The sequence below is a fragment of the Chelonus insularis genome, unplaced genomic scaffold (assembly GCF_013357705.1).
Source record: "Chelonus insularis isolate UGA/USDA-ARS -01 unplaced genomic scaffold, ASM1335770v1 contig_347_pilon, whole genome shotgun sequence".
NCBI lineage: Eukaryota > Metazoa > Arthropoda > Insecta > Hymenoptera > Braconidae > Chelonus > Chelonus insularis.
The window spans coordinates 41,419-60,950 of record NW_023276511.1 but is presented as its reverse complement, the minus strand read 5'-3'; the positions used below and the strand labels follow the sequence as shown (position 1 = coordinate 60,950).

Genomic DNA, 19,532 nt, shown 5'->3' with positions numbered 1-19,532 from the left:
CCTATTAGATCACATTTTTTCTTAATTATTAGTAATTTATAAAGCGACTTCATTCCAATTGAAACATGATTGCAATACTCATCAATAATTACAACAATTGTAATGACTTATTTAGTGACTGTAAATGACGAAGACATTTCTCAACTACTTATTTCTAACATAAATATAATTGAATAAAGTGTCAAAATTCATGGCCTAGATGTGATTTAAACTAACAAGATGTTATATATAAAAAAACCTAAGTTCAGATCTATAACGATATAAGTCTCACATAGTTAGAAATAAAGTCAAATGATGACATGATAATGTCAGCAATAACAGTAATACATGATTATATCCAAGTCGATTGCACCAATAGTCACTGAATTGACGATAATTTGTATCTATCGACAGTTGAGTCAAGTGGCAGACGTAGGTTTCAATATCAAGACCATTTTTGATCAAAAAGTGTTCAAGACTCTGGAGGACATATTGAAGAGTTTGGCGAATGAATGAGCAAGTCTACGCAACATGAGTGACGGTTATAATGGAAGGCCATGGATCAGGTGAACCATGTCATACATTTATTCTCAACTTGATCTTCTCTTTCAAGTCACATTTTCTTGTTATTCAAATCAAGTTTCTCATTTTTCATTATTATAATTTTTTCCTTTTTTTCCTCTCTCTTTCTCTCTCTCTCTCTCTCTCTCTCTCTTTTACCTCTCCATCTCCTTAGAACTTGCAATAATATCTTTGCAACAACTTAGCTGGGCGGGTTTGACGCAACTTTCCTCCTCCATCCAACAAACAAGTTTCGTTGTCTTTCTACAATGGACATTTCCTGACATTGCATTCATTACTAGCATTTATTCCTACTACGAAATCTAGTAATTTAAAACCATTATTATCTCAGTTATAAAAGGAAATAATAATTTTGTGTTGGGTAAACTGTATGTTAAAAATCTGTGAACATATTTTTTAGTATATTGGATATTTTAAATGAAAAAGAAAAATATTTCGCAATGAGATCAGAGCAACACATTTATTTTTGTATTCACTTATTCATCTCTTTCTTTTTACATTTTCGTAATTTTTATATCTCATATAGTTTATAAGCATGACGCAAAATGTATAATATAAATGATAGAAATAGAATTGAAGAAAATAATATTTCAATGTCGATAGTATTTCAAATTGTTTTATTTTGAAGAGCTGAATATATTATTTCGAAATAATGAATTAGCAAACAGTCAACTTGAACTGAATTAACCAGTTTTTTTTTAAAAATAGTCTCAGTGCTGTATTTGTCGAAGCCAGATTATATTTTCATTAGATTTTTTCTTTCAATTATTCTATTTCAATTTATCAGAATGAAACGTTTAAAATGGAAAAGATTAATTTTTTAAATTTATCTTTACTAAAATGTTTTATGTACCAATAAATAAATAAAATATATATGAAAATAATAAAAATTCCCTGTTATCTTTATCTCCATTAAACATAAAAAATGATACATTTGCAATTTGTTTGATGTGCAATACTTGTATATACTCTTGTAGTGACCCAGTTGCACTTGTTAGCAGACGACGAGTTTGAAAAATCATGTTCCCAACCCCTCTGCTAATTCATCTGGTTGACAGTTTCAGGGCCAATAAACTTTTCAATAAAATCTTCATACTATTTATTGAAAAGTGATTGGGATAAAAAAAAAATATAAATAATCAAAATAAATATTAAAAATCAAAATAAAATATTTTTTTTGCTCGATTTAATTTACTGATCCATCGGATTATTAAACCACTGAAGAATGTGGCTCAGCAGATTTTAAGCGGATCATTACGACCGGATGTTCACACACATTTGCTATTTCTCAATGTATCACGTACTTCCAAGCATATAGTATACATACATATATGAATATATGTTGAGTTCTCTACTTGTCCAACACATAGAAACACGCAAAAGAGGCACTGAGTTAAATTGCGTCATAACACCCAGAGCAGCCAAGGTCTACAATCGATTCGATCATCCACAAAAACGAAGGCCTCCTGGCAAATAAGACGAATTGCCTGTGAGTGTTGAAAAGGCCTTCGAGGTCAACAACGTTTTGTAAATTTCGCAAATGCTCCTGACATTATATTATATCTATTAATTAAATTACTAATTATTTTTTTAAAACTTCCAGAAGATGTAAGAGATCAAAAGGACCAACTAAATCACGTCATAGCTAAAAAAATAATGTAAAAAATATCTCAAGAAACTATCAGAAATTTAATAATTCTTTCATGATAATGAGGACTAGCTTATTTTAATAAATAACTTGGAATTGATGAAACATTTTTTTCACGAGGCCTAGAAGATGTTTAATATGAAGGTAAGAAAAAATATAAAAGGATCGTAGGAGTTATTTTATTAGAGAATAAACTTATTTTTAAGTCTGAATAAAAAAGTAAGATTGAATTTGATAAAATTCTACCTGGAAACATAGTATTTTTGATTAGCATAGAACAAAGCGTCATTCAGGTCACGTGACTAATTATGTGGCTTCGCAATCGAGCAACTTATCGTTGAAGAACTTATTGCGTTGGACTTTTGTAGCGATAAGTCCCTACTTATCGTTTGTCTTTGCTCTCTCTTTGACTTGTGTTAACAACAATTTTTCCCTGTTTTTGTATTTTACATATACAGATGCAGAGACTACCGTTAAATATAAGTTGATACATGACTATATAACGTTCCCATGGGTTTATCAGTCAGATATCAGGGGTGAGCTGTTGAAGACTTAAAGTTTAATAAAGTAGAATAATTTATACTCGACTCACGTATTAAAAAAAAACAAAAAAAAAGAAGATACCTAAAATAAGATAAAATATTTGATGAAGAATGATCGTTTGACTTGGGAAGATGACATCCCGGAAATATCGTCATCATTTGACTGTTTAGGCTTCCGAAATTTATAATTTCATCTTGGGTAGTTCAAAATAAAAGTTCCCATTGTCAATACTTCCGTTGTTTGACATTTCCGTCAATGGAAGAAATAAAATCATCGTCCGAAAGGTTCCCATAAAAATTTGAATTATTTACCAAACTTCTGTACAATTCTTCAATCGACAAATGGAAGATAGATAGATTGGAATTGAATAATCTGCAAACGGAAGTTATTATATAACATTTCAAAGATAACCTCTTTTAGTGTGTACAAAACTATAATATAAAAAGAGATGATTTTCAATGCTCTAAAAGTTCAATCTTCTGCAATATGTATTTTTAACAATCATCCTAATTTATTGCTTTATTATAAAAAAAACTTTTAAATTTATTTTATTTTATTCAATTTACTAGGCATTTGCAAATGAATTAAAAAAAACCTATACCAACAGAAGTTTGCAATTTAATTTAAAATTTAATCTAGCTACTTTGCATTTAAAAACATTTTCTATCAACAAAAGAATAATATTTTAAATAAACTAAGATTAAAAGTTGAGTCAATAATCTGATTTTTAAAAAATAATATCAATCTATTGACGATGGCAAATAACATCTGAGCTAAAACTTTCACAAAGATGTTGATCTAGACAGTTATTGGCTTATTTTCCATACATAATGTCTCTAGATCCTACACGTAGCAACACAGAAATTCATAGATAGATAGATTAAGGGATTCGACCAACCAACCAATTCAGTGATTTAAGAGTCTTGGGCCGAGACCCTAGACAGAGAGAATAGTAGAATGCATTTGTACCTGGAACAATTTACCTCCTAAAATGCAAGGTCGAAATTCGAAAAAGATGAATTTTCTACTGTTAAGGTGAAAAATATCTCATCAAAGACCCGGATGTTGGTTAAATTACTTTATGCCCGACTGCCGGAAGCGACTAGCTGAGTGGTTAACTACAACATTATGCTCTACCTACGTCTTACTGTAGTTTTACATTGTTGGTGAAGTTTATAAAGTTTATATCTTTCCGTTTCTTTTTTTTTTTCTTTTTCCATGAAATGATGTCGTCATTGTGCTAAGAAAAAAAGACTTAAAAAACAGCAGCTGGTAAATTATTTTAGTGATATCTTGAATCGTTGATGAATTTTTCAACATTTTTAATCATTCTTTTACTTATAATATTATTTTTCTTTCTCAATACGTTTGCATGAACCTAGTCGAAATTCAATATGGTCAGATGACGTTTAAAGAAATTTAATATTTATCAATTCTTGACAGAAATCCAACAGCTTGTTATCTGGAAAGCTGCATTAATGTAGTTAAGACGCATCTGTCGAGAAGCTACAAAGGAGTCCAATGATACGTAACTTGAGCGAAACGTTGAGGAATGAGAATCATGTGAAGTTAAGAAGAAAGTATATACCATAAAAGGGAGCGGCACACGCGCAACATTGCTTCGGTTGCATGATGATGAAAAGAAAGGACCGGTGTATCCAACACCTGCCTCTCATGGTTTCAACTCTCTGATTACTACGGATTCACGTGCAGACGCGCGTGCTGTTAGTTTAAGAAACCGTATTTATACCTGAACCAGCGGTAAAATCATCATTTATATTGACACATCCATGCTTAACTGAATTTCTACATTTGATCTTCAAAATTTTTTTCTCTTTTTTTTTAAAACTCTTAATAAAATAATAGAAATTTCAGAGAAAAAATAAGATTGTGAAAAATAAAGAATTCTTCTATCGGGTCATAATCGGTAAAGAGACAAATACCGATTTCTAAAGTCTACCGTGACCCCAAGGACCGTCATCGAAGGCCACGGTTATCTGGGTCGCGGACACGCGAATTATCCCGAGATCCTTCCGCTCTTAGCAAATCCTTCTCCCTCTACTGATCATGTTTCGTTCATGCTCCCTTCGCTTGTGGTTCCATTTGAGGTCTGAGGTCTGCTGTTGTCGAGGATTGTCGAGAGAACTGATGTCGTAAGTAGCTACAGAATTTCCAAGTTTGTCGACAGTCGGCAGCACTAACAATTTACGTAGTGACTCGTGATATCTGACGTTTATTTATCTTATAGATATTTCTACAACGTTTAATGTACTTTAGTAATCATACACTTTTAAATATCGTTTCTATTTCTATTATTACTCTGATGTATGCAATCAACTTAATTCATTGCAATTGCAGATTGCCATGTGCTCAGACAGGAAAAGGAAGAACGACAGAAAGGATCCGGGCGCAAGTCGCTACGGAAGTTTTATCAATTACTACCAATTTCATCCCGTTGATGAACGCGTTGGCCAGCTTCCGCGAGGCGTGTGGCGGTCTCAACATCCGGACCGGAAATATATCGCGCTTGATGTTGGCTGTAATGCTGGGGTAAGTTAAAATGAGGAAAACTAAACGATTGAGAAGAACATCTGTCAGATGGGTGGCTTTAACGTCTGATGTACGCCGTAGTTTTGTTTCAATCCTTATAGCCATTTAACAGCCGCTTGGACTAAATTTAGAAAAAGAATTATCGGTTGACTTGTTCACTCCTTCTCAGTTTTCACTGACGCACGCGCCACGAAGCGTGCTGGTATGCGTCGCTTGCTATGTAATACTTCCAGTCTAGTCATTTCTTTCATTAGATGTTAAAATAACTTGCTTAACGATGAATTTTCTTCCTTCCAATATCAGTCAACAAGCTTTCTTTTTTATCCTTAAACTTAACCGTGACATCTGTATATCAATTTCATCTATAAATAAAGACCCTTTAGTTTATAGTGGCTGATTTATAACCAGGTTTTCATATCCGGGTTTATTTTTACATATTTTCATTTCTTTGTTTTCAGAATCTTACATCTGCACTCAAGCAATTCATTAAGAACAATCTTGAGCCAGACATAGATGTTCATATACTGGGCATTGACCTAGATTCAACACTCATTGAAAGAGCACGTGAAAATTATCCTGAGCCCAATGTCAAATTTCAATGTCTTGATTTTTTTTCTAAAGAAAGTGAACATGTTCTCACTGAGTATCTTCAACAATTTGAAAGAACACGATTTGATGTTGTTTTCTGTTTCTCAATTACAATGTGGATACATTTAAACCATGGAGATGAAGGTCTTATTAAATTTCTAGAAGACATCTGCTTTTATTCTGAAATGGTCGTAATTGAACCACAATTATGGAAGTGTTACAGAAACGCTTCAAGAAGATTACGAAGAGCTGATGAAGGTGATTTTCCCTTGATCAATGAATTAAAAATGACTGGAGATATGGAACGACATATTGAAAGAATTATCTGTTGCGATAAATGCAATTTTCAAAAGATCAATATCACCAAAAATAATAATTGGGGTCGAAAATTATTAATATTTCAAAGAAAGTCTTGACAAATACAATCAGCCACGATTAATTAATTTTCTTGTTATACAATTTCTTTTTAATAATAAAATAAAATAAATTTATAAAAAAAATATGAATGTAAAAAAAAGTTTATCGAATAAGAATATATATTATAATAATAATTATCGTCCTTAACAATTGACCTTGATTTATTTTTCAAGGATATGTAATTATTTTAGCGGTTTATCGTATGGTCTGAGGATTGTGGTTAGAATTAAAAACTGTTCGTATAACGAATATACCACAATTTAGAATTCAGTTAGGTCAATGATGAAGGAACATTTTTTAATTGATTTAACAGTTTAGAAAACAATTATTAAAAAAAAAATTGCTTTTGCATCGTGAAAACGTCGCGAGAGGGCAGAAGCGCATGAAATTTAGTGGTATGTATGCACGTACATGTATGAATAACACTCTGATATCCAATAGTAGTGAAGTTATTAATAAAAAATTGTGATGAATTCTGCAAGCAAGGTAAGTGTAAAAAGATACCTGACCACTATGCTTTTCGCTCGGTAAAGGGCTTATAACTTCCCCTTTTGTTTCCCCCTTCACCTACCTCCATTTTGTTCCCATTGTAAGTCACGTGTCACCCGTCAAAGCCCGCCTAAAATTTCTTAGATCTAGAGTTTCTACGATGGATGTCGGAAGTGGTAGAAAGGTTAGGTTATATTTACATTTTGTTGTTTACTTTTTAATTAACTATGCGATTTTTTAATGTGATAGTTATGACTTAAAAATTTCCCTTGTTGATAGAAGAAAAATTTTAGTGTAAAATTTACACTTGAAAGCTGCATTTTTGATTTATTAAAACTTGTGCATTTTGTTTTTATTCAGGTTGGTGAAATCTTTACAGCCGCAGGAGCAGCGTTCAATAAACTTGGTGAGTTGACTATGCAACTGCATCCAACGGCAGATTCTCCAGCAGGGTATGTAGATGAATTTTAATTTTTAAATTATTAGATTTTTTTTTATTTTTTCAATTTACACCTGCATTTATATAAAAAATAACACTCAGGTAAGAAGACAAAAACTGATCGCCATTTTTGTTGTCATGTCGCTAGTTGTTAATATCTAGCGCGAAATTTAATGAATGTTTTCTTTTTTATTTTCATGAAGAATTAATTGTTCAAGTATATAAAAATAAATTATTAAATCAATTTTTATTTCATGTCAAATCAGAAAATGGACTGACGAGGAAATTGAGATGCTCCGACACTCGGTTAAGACATTCAGTGAAGATTTAAATAAAATAAGTGAGCACATCAAAGGACGAACGGTGTAAGTTGATTTCATTTCACCAAGTGTTTGGTCGTCAATCAATTTCCTCTATCAGTCAAAAGTTCCTTTTAATCTGCATTTGTTCTCATGTTGTTACAGATCACAAATCAGAACAACGTTGAAAAAAAAAACGTTTGAAGAAGCTGGAGTACCAATTCGACAACAATCAGTTCAACAAACTGCAGTACAAGTTCAAAAACAACCAGTTGCCGCTAATCAAACAATGATGAATAAATCGGCAGAAGTGACTTTAAATATGTTAAATGCTCCAGAATCGGAGGTTGATGTAGAAGGTCTTCCTGAGGAATGTCAAGTAAAATTAGAGTTTGAAGGTGCAACAGAAGAAGTAGCTTCATAACTTTTATATTTAGTTAATTATAAAAAATATTTTTGTATTAAAAGGGATAAAATTTTTGAGCATAAATTATTTATTGTAAGATTGATAAGAATAAGAATTGTAGTATAGACAACTAATGTAGCTTACTTTTTTTTTGTTTTTCAATGAATATTCTTCAAAAAAATCGATAGCGTAAGGTATTTTTATCATATCTATTGTAATAAATAAATAAATCAATTTGTAATTAATCAATGTTAAATTGTGCGCACGCAAATTATATTTATATTTTTCTTCCTTAGAACACAATAATTACCTATTGATGGTAAAATTGAGAAATTAATATGGCGGCTGAGCTATAGAAATAACTCAAAGAAAACATAAAAGTATCTGTCATTTATTATAGATTTTTTGTCAGACACGCCTTGTCAATTTATTTGTGTCTTATTTTTATCAAAATTAAACTTATTAGTTAATAATTAATCTGAAAACAATCATGGCTGCAGTAAGTGAACCACTCACCTTAAAAAAAGGTAATATATCAATTTCTATTTCTTTTCTTAAGTTTTGGTAGCTATTTATTATATTTTGTTCCATCAATTATTTATTTATTCGTGAAATATTTGTATTATTTCAATTTATATTTAAGTGGCATTATTGATTATCTATTTTTAGATATCCAACGTGCAATTGAATTATTAGATAAACTTCAAAAGAGTACGTAATGATTTTTTATATATATTATACAGTATTTATTATTGTTCATTCAATTTATTGTAATATCTATTATTACAGGTGGCGAAGTTCCAATTACAAAATTAGCAGCGTTACAAAAAGTATTGCAAAGCGACTTTCTCAATGCTGTTAGAGAGGTTTATGAGCATGTTTATGAGACAGTAGAAATTCCAGTAAGCCAATCTTTATTATACATACTTAACATTGATTAGTATCTATTTGTTGACTGAATACTTTTGAAATTATTCGTCTTGTTCTAACAACATAAAAAAGTTAATATGAAGATACCAAATTAAACAAATTCATTAGTTCAAATTTAATTTCCGAAGGGTTCTCAAGATGTTAGAGCTTCAGCTACAGCAAAAGCAACTGTAGCAGCATTTGCAGCTAGTGAAGGTCACGCACATCCTAGAGTTGTGGAATTACCAAAAACTGAAGAAGGTCTTGGGTTTAATGTTATGGGTGGAAAAGAACAAAACTCACCGATTTATATATCTAGAATTATTCCGGGTGGAGTAGCTGATAGGCACGGTGGACTTAAACGCGGAGATCAATTATTATCTGTAAATGGAGTTGTAAGTTAAAAATGTTTTTGGAGTAAAATTGATATTTAAATATATTATTTTAAATGAATTGAACGATAAAAAAATTATTTCATTACAGTGTGTTGAAGGTGAAAATCATGAAAAAGCTGTTGAATTATTGAAACAAGCTCATGATTCAGTAAAATTAGTAGTTCGCTATACTCCAAGAGTTTTGGAAGAGATGGAATTGAGATTCGATAAACAAAGAGCTGCTCGTAGGCGTCAACAGATGTAATCTGTTCATTTTTGTCATTTCTTTAATTTCCTCTTAATTTCATTATGCATTTATAATTGATAATACATTTTTATCACTTCATTAGCACTATTAATTTATAACTACTAATTAGTGTTATTATCAGTGTATTACGCATGGCTCAATAAATATTAGACGATTTAACATACTCCTATAATACTGTTATAATTTTTTTTTTCAATTTTTTGATTAAAATAATTTAAAAGATATCAATTATCTATTTGTTTTTCGTAACATGTAGTCTCTGATGGTAATATAACGACACAATTCGTCAGTACCTAGAATCGCTTTAATGGCATTTTTGTGGTGGTGAAATTCAAATATGTTATTTTATTACAAATTTTTACTTTATTCTAATAAAATGTAATTACAAATTTATTCATTTTAGTTTATTTATAATAAATTACTTTTATTTAATATTGAAATAACACTTTTGTACAATAAATAAAAATACTTGAATCTTGTATTATGTGGTTTAGTGTCAACAAGATGGCAATGCATCCGGTTTTTTTTTTGCAAATTGGTATAACCTGACAAGCAACTTGTCAGAACGTTTATCCCGTTGACTATAAATATTTTCATAATAAACTCATTGTTTTTGAAATTTGTTTTATTTAATTAAAGGATAAAACTATTATGGTACTCGGTGAAGTTAATACTTTAGTGCAAGAGCTTGAGAAAGCTGAACTGGAGGTTAGATTATTGTAATGATGGGTTATGTTTGATTGATCAGTTTAATTATTGTATGAAAACTATTTTCAACCAATTTTAATCCCATAATTATTAATCATTAATATCAAAAAGATTCTTATAAATATTGTACAATTTTTTAGGCTCCTGATGGCCTTCCATCTGCCCAAATCTATGCTCAATTACTAGCTGTATACCTTTACCAAAATGATTTGTGTAACGCGAAATATTTATGGAAGAGAATTCCACCAAACATAAAAAGCCTCTGTCCTGAACTTCAGCAAATTTGGATGGTGGGACAGCGTATGTGGCAACGAGATTGGCGTGCTGTACATGCAGCTTTAAATAATGAGTGGAGTGATGATGTAAACAGCATCATGCATGCTCTTAAAGGTATTTTAAATAGTTTTAACAATAATTTTCAAGTAATTTTAGTTATTTTATATTATTTAACATGTTGTAATGTGATAATAATCTTCAATAACTGATGATTTATCTAGAAAATGTCCGAGAAAGAGCAATGATTCTTATTTCTGAAGCTTACTCCTCAGTAAATTTGAGTGTTCTTGCTGCCATGACTGGACTATCATTGGAACAAGCTCAAATATCTGCCGTAGAACGAGGTTGGACTGTAGATGGTAACACTGTAAAACCTTGTAAAGTTGATAAAGAACAACACACTGCACAAGCAACCCTTACAGAAGATCAATTGTATAAACTTACTGAATTTGTATCTTTTTTGGAAAATTAGGATTACTTAGCACTAATTAATTGTTCTAGTGATAAAATGTAAATTTACTTAACTACTTTACTATGTTTTTATATGAAATTTTGAGTATAAGATAACTGTGAATATAAATTATATTTAAAAGTATAACTAAAAGATAAATTGAAAAAAATATTTCAGTAAAATCGTATTGAATTTTATTGCATATAAAATAGTAAAATTTTTATATAGTTAAAGGTCTTGGAATGTGAAGGGATTTGGAAAGACGTGAAATGGCTTAAATTAATCATGAGCTTAATGAAATGGAGGGTAGTTGATTGGAAAATTTATTAGCTAGATCATACTACTTTTACTATTTATACAGAAGTTTAATGTTGATCTTGTGTATTTCTTCACACCCGTTTGGAATGCAGAGCTTAGGTGAAGATGGAATGGAAGATGTGCACATACACGACGAGATGGCCCAGGAGAGCGGCAAGTCGAAATGACTGCCGTCGGCATCACTGTGACCTCTTGGAGTTGCGCGGAAGAGGCTTCTTCACCAAAGATTCTTTCTCTATGGAGGCGCAGAAACGACCTTTGCTCGGAACTCGCTGAGACGAGAGCGTGCGCGCGCTTCTCGGGTCTCAGAGAAGGCAAACGACTTGCACTCTGGCATGGCGAAGAACAGCAACAGCACGGGAACGCATTGGAGTGAACATTTATGTTGGAGGTGAGCGAGGATATTCACCACGACATCGTGACGATGACGAAATCATTTCGTGTGGCACGCACCCCAGGTTATATAGAAAGAGAAACATGTCATAGAAGCGAAGAGAAAATTCTAAGTGAACTAAACGTTATGCACAAGAGAGCGCGTTATCTCACGTACGAAGTGCTTAGAAATGATTTCGTAATACGACATCACCAAGCGTTCAAACATTCAGGGCGGTGCGCGCTCTCGCGAGGGCTCGTTCGATTGTTTCGTTATCGCGATCATCCTCGCTCCTTTGCCAACGGGTCAATCTACTGCTCTCACCTGATGTTTTATTTCTCTCTCATGGAGAAGCTTCTACGAATGAGTCTGAGGTGCGCCTAGACAACAGTGCTCATTCCTCGGAGCCAACGGCGATAACGCCTCCTCTTCATCATCTCAACATGAATGCTCTACAATCCGCAGTCTCACTTTAATTCTTTGCATCATATTTAAAATAATATCCTACAATGATTTTACATATCATTGTACTGCTTGTAGGCTGCATGACTTCTCTAGAGAATTCATCTTCTATGATGACTAGATGTATATATATACAATATAATGTGCGAGTCAGAGCTAGCCGAATTACTTTCCCTGCAGGCGAAAGCCTCACCATAAATTACATTTATTTATCTTTATACATATATATCCATGGGATATAAATATATTAATCGAAAACCTGTCGAACCGGGATTCAATTGATGCATAGATATATTCATATAACATACCTATATCTTTTACATGAATAAATGTATATTAGTGCATTAATTTTTTATTTCTATCAATTGATCTGAACAAATCAGAAGATGTTCGGTCACTTTTTTCTTCATAGTCACATGTATGATTATTTTTTTCTATTTTATGTTTTTTTAATCGGTAAACATATCAATAAGCTAAAGAGAACGTTTGAAAGCGGCCTTCATCGATACAGATTGTAAAATGATAATAAATTACGTGAGGATGACTGAAAGAAGATGGAAAGCACAGCCGATAACCCTGTAAGTGTGTGGCAAGTATAACAACGGGGTCGAGAGCTACGACCGAAGGGGCTGAAAGAATCTTTCTCTTTTTTATACTCACACTCTTAGCAATGTTGTGGCGATGTACACAGACTCCTTGTGGAGTTTCACAACTACCTGGCACTCCGCTGGAGCAAGAGAAATATCTGAAAGGTACAGGTTAGAGACGACGACGAGAGGTGAAGCCGAGGCAATAGGCTATAGGCCCTGAGGGAGACTCATACTCTATCTCTAGCACAACTAGATTCAAGACCTCAACGGGCTTTAAGAGAGTGTGTTCCGGGAGGCGGAGGAGACGGTGGAAAGAAGAACGAACTAAGGTGCCTGAAGGTGGATACACTGGAGAGAATGGAATATGGGATCACCTCAGGTTAGGGTTCGCGGGATGCTGCGCCCACGCTTCTATTGTTTCTTTCTTTTACCCATTCCTTTTAACTGCACTGAAAGTGCCGACAAATGCACCAAAGAGTATTAACTGATATGTTGCACATAGCAAACAGAGTTCATCTCTTAGACCAGGAAGTTTCAGCATCTATAAGCCTCATCTTGATTTAACAAAAAAAAAAAAAATTGAAATCAAATCATGACGATAAATATTGTCTTCTTTATAGTTGTTCTATCAGCAGCACATTTATTTCATATCTTCAGGTATATCAAATAAAAATCATCTTTTCTCAAGCTATTTTACTTTGCTAAAAATTTTCATCCAGTGTATGTGTGAGTATTTAGTTACATATACTGTTTATAATATTATAATATCCACGTAAAAAATAGCAATCGATTGTGTGTGGTCTTCTCAGGAGATCCAGCTCTAATCGTTTACGCGCAGCAATCGTTGGTGTCCCACTTTGGGGGAATAGCGTGGGATAGGCCCTTGGGAGATGATAATTATACATCGTATTGGTGTTATACTGTAGCTCTGGACATTCACGTTGTGTAGTGTCGGCACGACTTGCAACGTTTGCACGCTTGGTTTATCTTTTAAGGTGTCTCCTGTTTTACTGTATGAACATAAGCGATAAACTGACACTTTGGTGGATCGTTTACAGGAGCTAGAAGAAGAATACGATGATGTATAACGTGACTCGTTGAGATATACTTGTGGCTTATAAAGAATAAAGGAGCAAGATAAATATAGTTGATAAGGAAGAAGATGAAAAAGAAGAAGAAGAAGAACCAAGAGGTAAAACATTCAGGTCGTGATAGTTGTCTTTTAGCTCTCTGTGACTCGTACCTGCAATCTGCATACTTAACAGCATCTGTTTCACGTGTAGAATCGAATAACTAGCAGTCGATGAACCACGACTGTTACCTCTCACCTCGGATGCGTCGCTCTCGGCTTTGAGAACACGTAATCACTGACTTCTACAAATATAAAAAGAAAAATGTATAGAATTAAAATAAATTTACGACCTAACTGGTAAGCTGTTGCATCAACGATCCATCAATAATAAAACTAAATTATCAGTTCTACCTACCATAATATTTAAATGATAAAAAACTAAAGAGGTTAAAGTATAAATCTTGGAGATTTTTCTATGTGTCCTATTTCGCTGATTCTGTCATTCTTAAAAATACAAATCATAGTCGAGGATTTTCACTTTTGTCCACTCTTTTATCAGATCCCATCATCAGTAGCCAGTAGTGCAATTAACACAATTGACTGGTCATAATGTTTCTCTCTCCCTCTTGAACGTCTTCACCTCTTTCTTCTCATCATCTTCCTTGTCATGTTTGTCTCGTTATCCATAAAGTAGTCGTCAGAAAAGACGTCGCGTGAGAGGAGTACAGACGATCGGTGGGAATGAAATTGGCCCCGCGGCAGCTGCGAGATTTGCTATAATATGATAATGGCTGCAGGTAGGCACTCCCCACGGACCACACGAGGCTGCTGTTACCCTTCTCTCTTCACTTCTCTGTTTTCTCAACTCGCGTCTTCTCAAAGTGAAAGGCGGGCGAGTCGCGTCGTAGCCTGTGCTAAGCTAGTAGTTTATACCGCTATACACGCCGTCTAAGTCGTCTTGGTCGTCGTCGTGCGCCGCTATTCGCCGTCTCCAATCTCGTACACTCTCGTATCCGCTATACTGTATTCTCCGGCAAGGTCCCCGCGCCCACGGGGTCAGGGGTCGGCTCACCCACTCCCACTCCATCTCCTGGCCCTTCACCTCCTGCTGCAAGCGTAGCTAAGAGGCGCGAGCATATACAAAGACAGCGCAATAGTCAAAGCACATTTCTAACCGTGTGTTGTACTACTGATACTTCTTGTCTTCTGGCTGAGATCTATGAGAAGGGGAAATTTCTTATGTATTCCCAGCCCAACAGGATCTGGAACCATAATCCCACGGGAATTACTTAAATTGCAAATGATCAATTGATACTTCATTCACTCATGCAACTATTTAAGATAGATCCCATTCACTTAATCTTCAAGTACCAGAATAATATTGTGTTACTTTGAACAATTTAGTAATCCAACTTCCTTCTATCTTACAGTTAGGTGTGATAATATACCTACAATATCCATTTTAAATGATACATTAAATATTACTAACTTGACAGGGGTGTAATGAGGTACTTTACTTACCTAACCATCTCCATCACATGTATACGTAGTCTTACTAAGATTTGAAATAATAATTAAAGGTCTTCAGAAGTACATTTTACAACCTCAATACATAAATGATTATTAAATTATTTCACATAGTAGTTAGAATTAGAACAAATGTAAAAAATATTCAATATTAACAAATATTTCTTCATACTAAATAACGTAGTAGCTTTAAATCACACCCTTGGTGTTTACTTTAATACGTAGGCTTGAAAGCTCACACTTATATTCTACGAATCAAGCTGGAGAAAGTAGGTATTTAATATCTTAGGCCGTTATCCTCTATCCATTTTCATCCTGAATATTTTCTGGTTCATGGGTTCGACAAAGTCGGTCGCGTCGGCGCAGTTAAAGTTAAAATGTTTGACCTGAAACATCATCAAGTTAATAAAATGTAAGTTTATTATTTTTGGATAATAGTTTTTAATAGAAAATAATAAACTGAACATATCCTTACTTTAAAATTAAAAAAAATAAATAAAACAAACGAAAAGGTTTTTATTAAAATGGTATCAATTTGCACGTTAACTCACCAATTTATATAAGTACATGATTGGATAAATAAATAAACAATATAATAGCGACATATTCCAGGGTACACATATTATTGGTTAAAGGTGGGAGACACGTAGATGAAGAGTTAGAAGGTGATACAAAGACAACAAAGATCGTCGTGACGTTACGTGTAGAATAAGAGAAAGAGAGAGTCTTTTAGAGGAGCAAGAGAGACCAGGTCGATCGTCGTTATTCTCCTCTACTCCTCTTGCTCCTTGTCTTCCCTCGCCTGTTTCTCCTCATCTCCGTCGTCATGTTGCCGACCGCTAGCTTTCCCTTTCACACGCGGTGCTAATAGCCCATCGTTTCCCGATCTATTGGAGAATCGAGAGGAGAGTGAACAAGAGATTCAAAATGAGCGAGAAAGAGACAAGTTAATAGCAATACGAAAAGGTACATTTACGTGTATAGATGTACTTACTGACTTGCTAAAGAATCTAGATGAATAACGATCAGAAAAAGAGAGAAGAGATTCGCTCAACGGGTCCAGTGCACTCTGACTCCAACCACGTCTGACTTTCCACCTCGACCGATTTTATCGCCACGACCTGGTGCAAGGAAGAATAATGCTTACTGCTTCGAATTCAATATTTATTTCACCTGTGAAAATAATGCACTTAATTATTAATTATATCCGTTATGTAAATACATTTTATGTATAAAATCAATAAAATTGTAATTTCTTATTCGAATTAAACCAGGTTGATATAAATCTTTTAAATGTAAGCAACAAAATTAATTATTTCATTTAATACTAATAACAATCATTCTCACAGTATTGCTCCATTGGATTAGTATGAGAAAGGAGATGATGATGTTTCTTCTGGGACCGTTATGTCTGTATGTGCATCTATCAATAAGCTAATCTTCACTTCACTCACTGTCTATTAATAACAAAGCCTGATGAGTAGTCCTAAACGAGTCATTTTATGTCCATGTCCACTATGACAGAAGAATTTATTTGTATGGTTGAAGAATTATTTACTAATATAATACATCTTTATTAAGATGCAATATTGTTAAGTATTTCCTCATTATCTTATCTTACTAAAGAATTTTCTCAGCATTTTACTATAAAAAAAAATAATAATAAATACAAGAGACTATTATTATCATAATGGTTATTTATAAGAAATTAATTCAATAAAAATAGTGAGTTTTAAAAAATGATTGTGAAATATTTTGGACATTAAAAAAATGATGATGTGCTATAAATAGACTATTTGGTCAGTGCATATAGTGGTAGACCTTTCTTCCTGAACCTTGGGCCAATAAGATGCTTACAATTGGTTTTGGCGGCCATGTAGTTTAATAGCTCATGCATTGATTCTGCCTAACACACATCGTGACTATGAGACTTTCTCCCGAATGTTTGGGTTTACATTGAAGAGAAAGAAAGAGATCACGTAGTAGAGTAGGACAAGGAAGAGAAAGAAGTGATTAGAGAAGGTAAAATGGAGATGATAGATGAAACGATTAAATCCGATTTCTCAGTGTTGGCATTGCAGCATCTCCTTTCTTCTTTCCAGTTGACTATAATTTCATAAATTCTTCGACTGTATATTATATATATATTTTATACATGTATATGCGTGTCATAGGATAACACAAAGCTACGGTTGTCTAGTCTGTTCGTGGGATTCAAGGCTTTCATCAAAGCTATATAACTGATTATAAATGCAAGACCTCCACCCGATGGAGATGCATACACTCTCTTTTTTCCATTTCTTCTTTCCGCGTCATCATCAATAACACCTATAATAAATTACAAGTAGATTCGTCTAGACAATCTGCACAATTCTTAGCTTATATTATTGCTGATAGTATGAGTAAGTTGCTCACCTGCTTCTTAAGATAAAAAAAGACATAGATAAGTTATGTACGTGCCTACACACTCGAGGGCCTTGCCCCGTAACTTTCGTTTTCGTACTGCCGATTTACAGATTATGCAACCTGTTGCCTCTCTTTTGATCCACCCTCCTCTCAGTCGCAGACAGAACAGGGCAGTGGCCGGTTGTTGGCCGTGATTCCTACACACTAGTCCACCTTCTTCCCATTTTACTTCACCTCCTTTAAGTTACTCTGACACGTCTTTCTATCTCCTATTTGGTAAATCAATTTATCACTTGATTACTATTCGAGGATATCTTGAATAAAATGTGATGAAAAAATTCATTATACTCTAAAATTTAGTGCGTGTGTATCGCACCGTGATAGTCAATGATGATGGTGATGCTGAGATCAAGGGCAACATCCTCATTAAATCATTAACGTATTAAGTGATTTTTCTGGATTACCTCGAAGAAACTCCGTCTTCTCTTGCTTCTTGTCATCCGAACTTGATAATTTCCTTACATTATAAGTGGACTTGTTGTTGTTGTTGTTCTTCTTCTTCTTCTTCTTCTATTTCATTGCCCAATGTGCATCGAATACCAGTATTCACCATACGCATCTCTGCTTTGCCACTTTCTAAAGAATTCCGAAGACCTTCGAAATAACCCCGGAGGCAATTGCTCCTCCTTTCGCTGTCTCTGTTTTGCACGAAGTTGTTTCTTGATGATTCGCCTGATTCCACCTTCTACCTGTTAATCTTTGCAAAAAATTCATACTCTTCAATTTTTAACTATATAAGATATATCATATTGTAATTTCTTTCTCATCTTTTCATGCTGTTTATTGCCTCATCATCTAGAAAAATTGACATTAATTTTTTTGTGATACCTAAGAAGTAATGATAAACGAGACAAGGAGTTTTACATGTAACGTAATTTCCAACCATTGCATAAAAGCTTATGTATCGCACATTATGTTCATATGAGCTAAAGCAAAAAGATTGACTCTCGCTTCATTAGACCACCAATATCTCCCCTTTCTTCGTCTCTTCTTCACCTATGATGGCAATCGATTGGATAATTATCATCATAAGTTTTTTCACATATTATGTAAAAAAATAAAAATATAAAATACATGAGGAAGTGTTGCAGTATGGATGAACGGTACTGTGACTTGGGTCAATGAAAGTACCGATAAAAAATTATATCATATTCATACAATATTGTAAAAGTGTTTAAAGGTGGTTACTCGTTCAATAATGTCTAACTTTAACCGTCACCATGACCTAAGCCATTAAATCTCCACTGAGCTGTTTCTCGATCACTCATCAAAGAAAGTACGGAAGAGTAAATAAAGGATATGTGTAAGGATATACCTTGAAATTCTCACACTTCATTGCTGATCTACCATGTGAACTGAGTAAAGTAACCAACTAGTGGGTGGTAGTATAGTGACGATATGAGAAAAAAAAGGTGACGTGGGTGATGGCGTTGAAAACTAGGAGACAGAGTGGCGGGTGCGAGAAAAGAGGGTGGTAAAATGCGTGCTACTGTTTGACCGCCTCCGCATTACCACGTGCCATATCTACATATAACACATTTGTTTGAAAATAAGAGCATAACTCGGTTATGCATTATGGCAAATAGCCAAAACGATAGAGATAACAATGAAATAAAACAAGATTAAAAAGAAGTGAGAAAAAGATGAAAGAATCGTCTGTTATGAATGAAAATTTTCTAAGAGTTTGTTTCATTCTTTGATATTTTCAATAAATTTCTTTTAAAATAAAAATACTGGATCAAATTTATTCCACTCGAGAAGGTTGCATTAATTTCTTCCGCTTCCTCGTGACTTGATA

General features: G+C 33.6%; 4 protein-coding genes across 8 annotated transcripts; all 4 read left to right on the top strand.

The window, feature by feature from the left end:
• Positions 1–1,982: 1,982 nt before the first annotated feature.
• On the top strand, positions 1,983–6,315 carry LOC118066507 (pre-miRNA 5'-monophosphate methyltransferase). Of its 4 annotated transcripts, XM_035082583.1 has the most exons (4): positions 1,983–2,088; positions 2,165–2,353; positions 5,111–5,302; positions 5,761–6,315. In XM_035082583.1, the coding sequence occupies exons 2-4, from the start codon at positions 2,339–2,341 to the stop codon at positions 6,304–6,306; spliced, it is 753 nt and encodes a 250-aa protein (XP_034938474.1). In that variant the 5' UTR covers positions 1,983–2,088; positions 2,165–2,338; the 3' UTR covers positions 6,307–6,315. The 4 variants fall into 4 exon arrangements, with proteins under 4 accessions (XP_034938474.1, XP_034938475.1, XP_034938476.1 ...); XM_035082584.1 differs by lacking the exons at positions 1,983–2,088; positions 2,165–2,353 and adding an exon at positions 4,567–4,905; XM_035082585.1 differs by lacking the exons at positions 1,983–2,088; positions 2,165–2,353 and adding an exon at positions 4,946–5,020.
• A 336-nt stretch (positions 6,316–6,651) lies between these two features.
• Positions 6,652–8,151, top strand: LOC118066531 (chromatin complexes subunit BAP18). 2 transcript variants are annotated; one of them, XM_035082629.1, is made up of 4 exons: positions 6,652–6,793; positions 7,157–7,248; positions 7,502–7,600; positions 7,700–8,151. In XM_035082629.1, the coding sequence occupies exons 1-4, from the start codon at positions 6,776–6,778 to the stop codon at positions 7,956–7,958; spliced, it is 468 nt and encodes a 155-aa protein (XP_034938520.1). In that variant the 5' UTR covers positions 6,652–6,775; the 3' UTR covers positions 7,959–8,151. The 2 variants fall into 2 exon arrangements, with proteins under 2 accessions (XP_034938520.1, XP_034938519.1); XM_035082628.1 differs by lacking the exon at positions 6,652–6,793 and adding an exon at positions 6,837–6,980 and having other exon boundaries at positions 7,700–8,150.
• Positions 8,152–8,259: 108 nt separating this feature from the next.
• veli (L27 and PDZ_signaling domain-containing protein veli) lies at positions 8,260–9,654 on the top strand. Its single transcript, XM_035082627.1, has 5 exons — positions 8,260–8,467; positions 8,610–8,651; positions 8,730–8,842; positions 8,999–9,244; positions 9,333–9,654. The coding sequence occupies exons 1-5, from the start codon at positions 8,431–8,433 to the stop codon at positions 9,486–9,488; spliced, it is 594 nt and encodes a 197-aa protein (XP_034938518.1). The 5' UTR covers positions 8,260–8,430; the 3' UTR covers positions 9,489–9,654.
• Positions 9,655–10,013: 359 nt separating this feature from the next.
• On the top strand, positions 10,014–11,065 carry CSN8 (COP9 signalosome subunit 8). The gene is made up of 3 exons (XM_035082580.1): positions 10,014–10,199; positions 10,340–10,589; positions 10,697–11,065. Exons 1-3 carry the CDS (start codon positions 10,143–10,145, stop codon positions 10,945–10,947), a joined length of 558 nt encoding a protein of 185 aa, XP_034938471.1. The 5' UTR covers positions 10,014–10,142; the 3' UTR covers positions 10,948–11,065.
• Positions 11,066–19,532: the final 8,467 nt, after the last annotated feature.

Coding starts and splice junctions, on each gene's coding strand:
- LOC118066507 (XM_035082583.1), top strand. Junction 5,303..5,760: donor ATGTTGGCTGTAATGCTGGG/GTAAGTTAAAAT, acceptor CTTTGTTTTCAG/AATCTTACATCTGCACTCAA.
- LOC118066531 (XM_035082628.1), top strand. CDS start 6,957: ATGGATGTCGGAAGTGGTAGAAAG. Junction 7,249..7,501: donor ACGGCAGATTCTCCAGCAGG/GTATGTAGATGA, acceptor ATGTCAAATCAG/AAAATGGACTGACGAGGAAA. Junction 7,601..7,699: donor CACATCAAAGGACGAACGGT/GTAAGTTGATTT, acceptor ATGTTGTTACAG/ATCACAAATCAGAACAACGT.
- veli (XM_035082627.1), top strand. CDS start 8,431: ATGGCTGCAGTAAGTGAACCACTCACCTTAAAAAAAG. Junction 8,843..8,998: donor ATGAGACAGTAGAAATTCCA/GTAAGCCAATCT, acceptor TAATTTCCGAAG/GGTTCTCAAGATGTTAGAGC. Junction 9,245..9,332: donor TATTATCTGTAAATGGAGTT/GTAAGTTAAAAA, acceptor ATTTCATTACAG/TGTGTTGAAGGTGAAAATCA.
- CSN8 (XM_035082580.1), top strand. CDS start 10,143: ATGGTACTCGGTGAAGTTAATACTTTAGTGCAAGAGCTTGAGAAAGCT. Junction 10,200..10,339: donor TTGAGAAAGCTGAACTGGAG/GTTAGATTATTG, acceptor ACAATTTTTTAG/GCTCCTGATGGCCTTCCATC. Junction 10,590..10,696: donor CATCATGCATGCTCTTAAAG/GTATTTTAAATA, acceptor TGATTTATCTAG/AAAATGTCCGAGAAAGAGCA.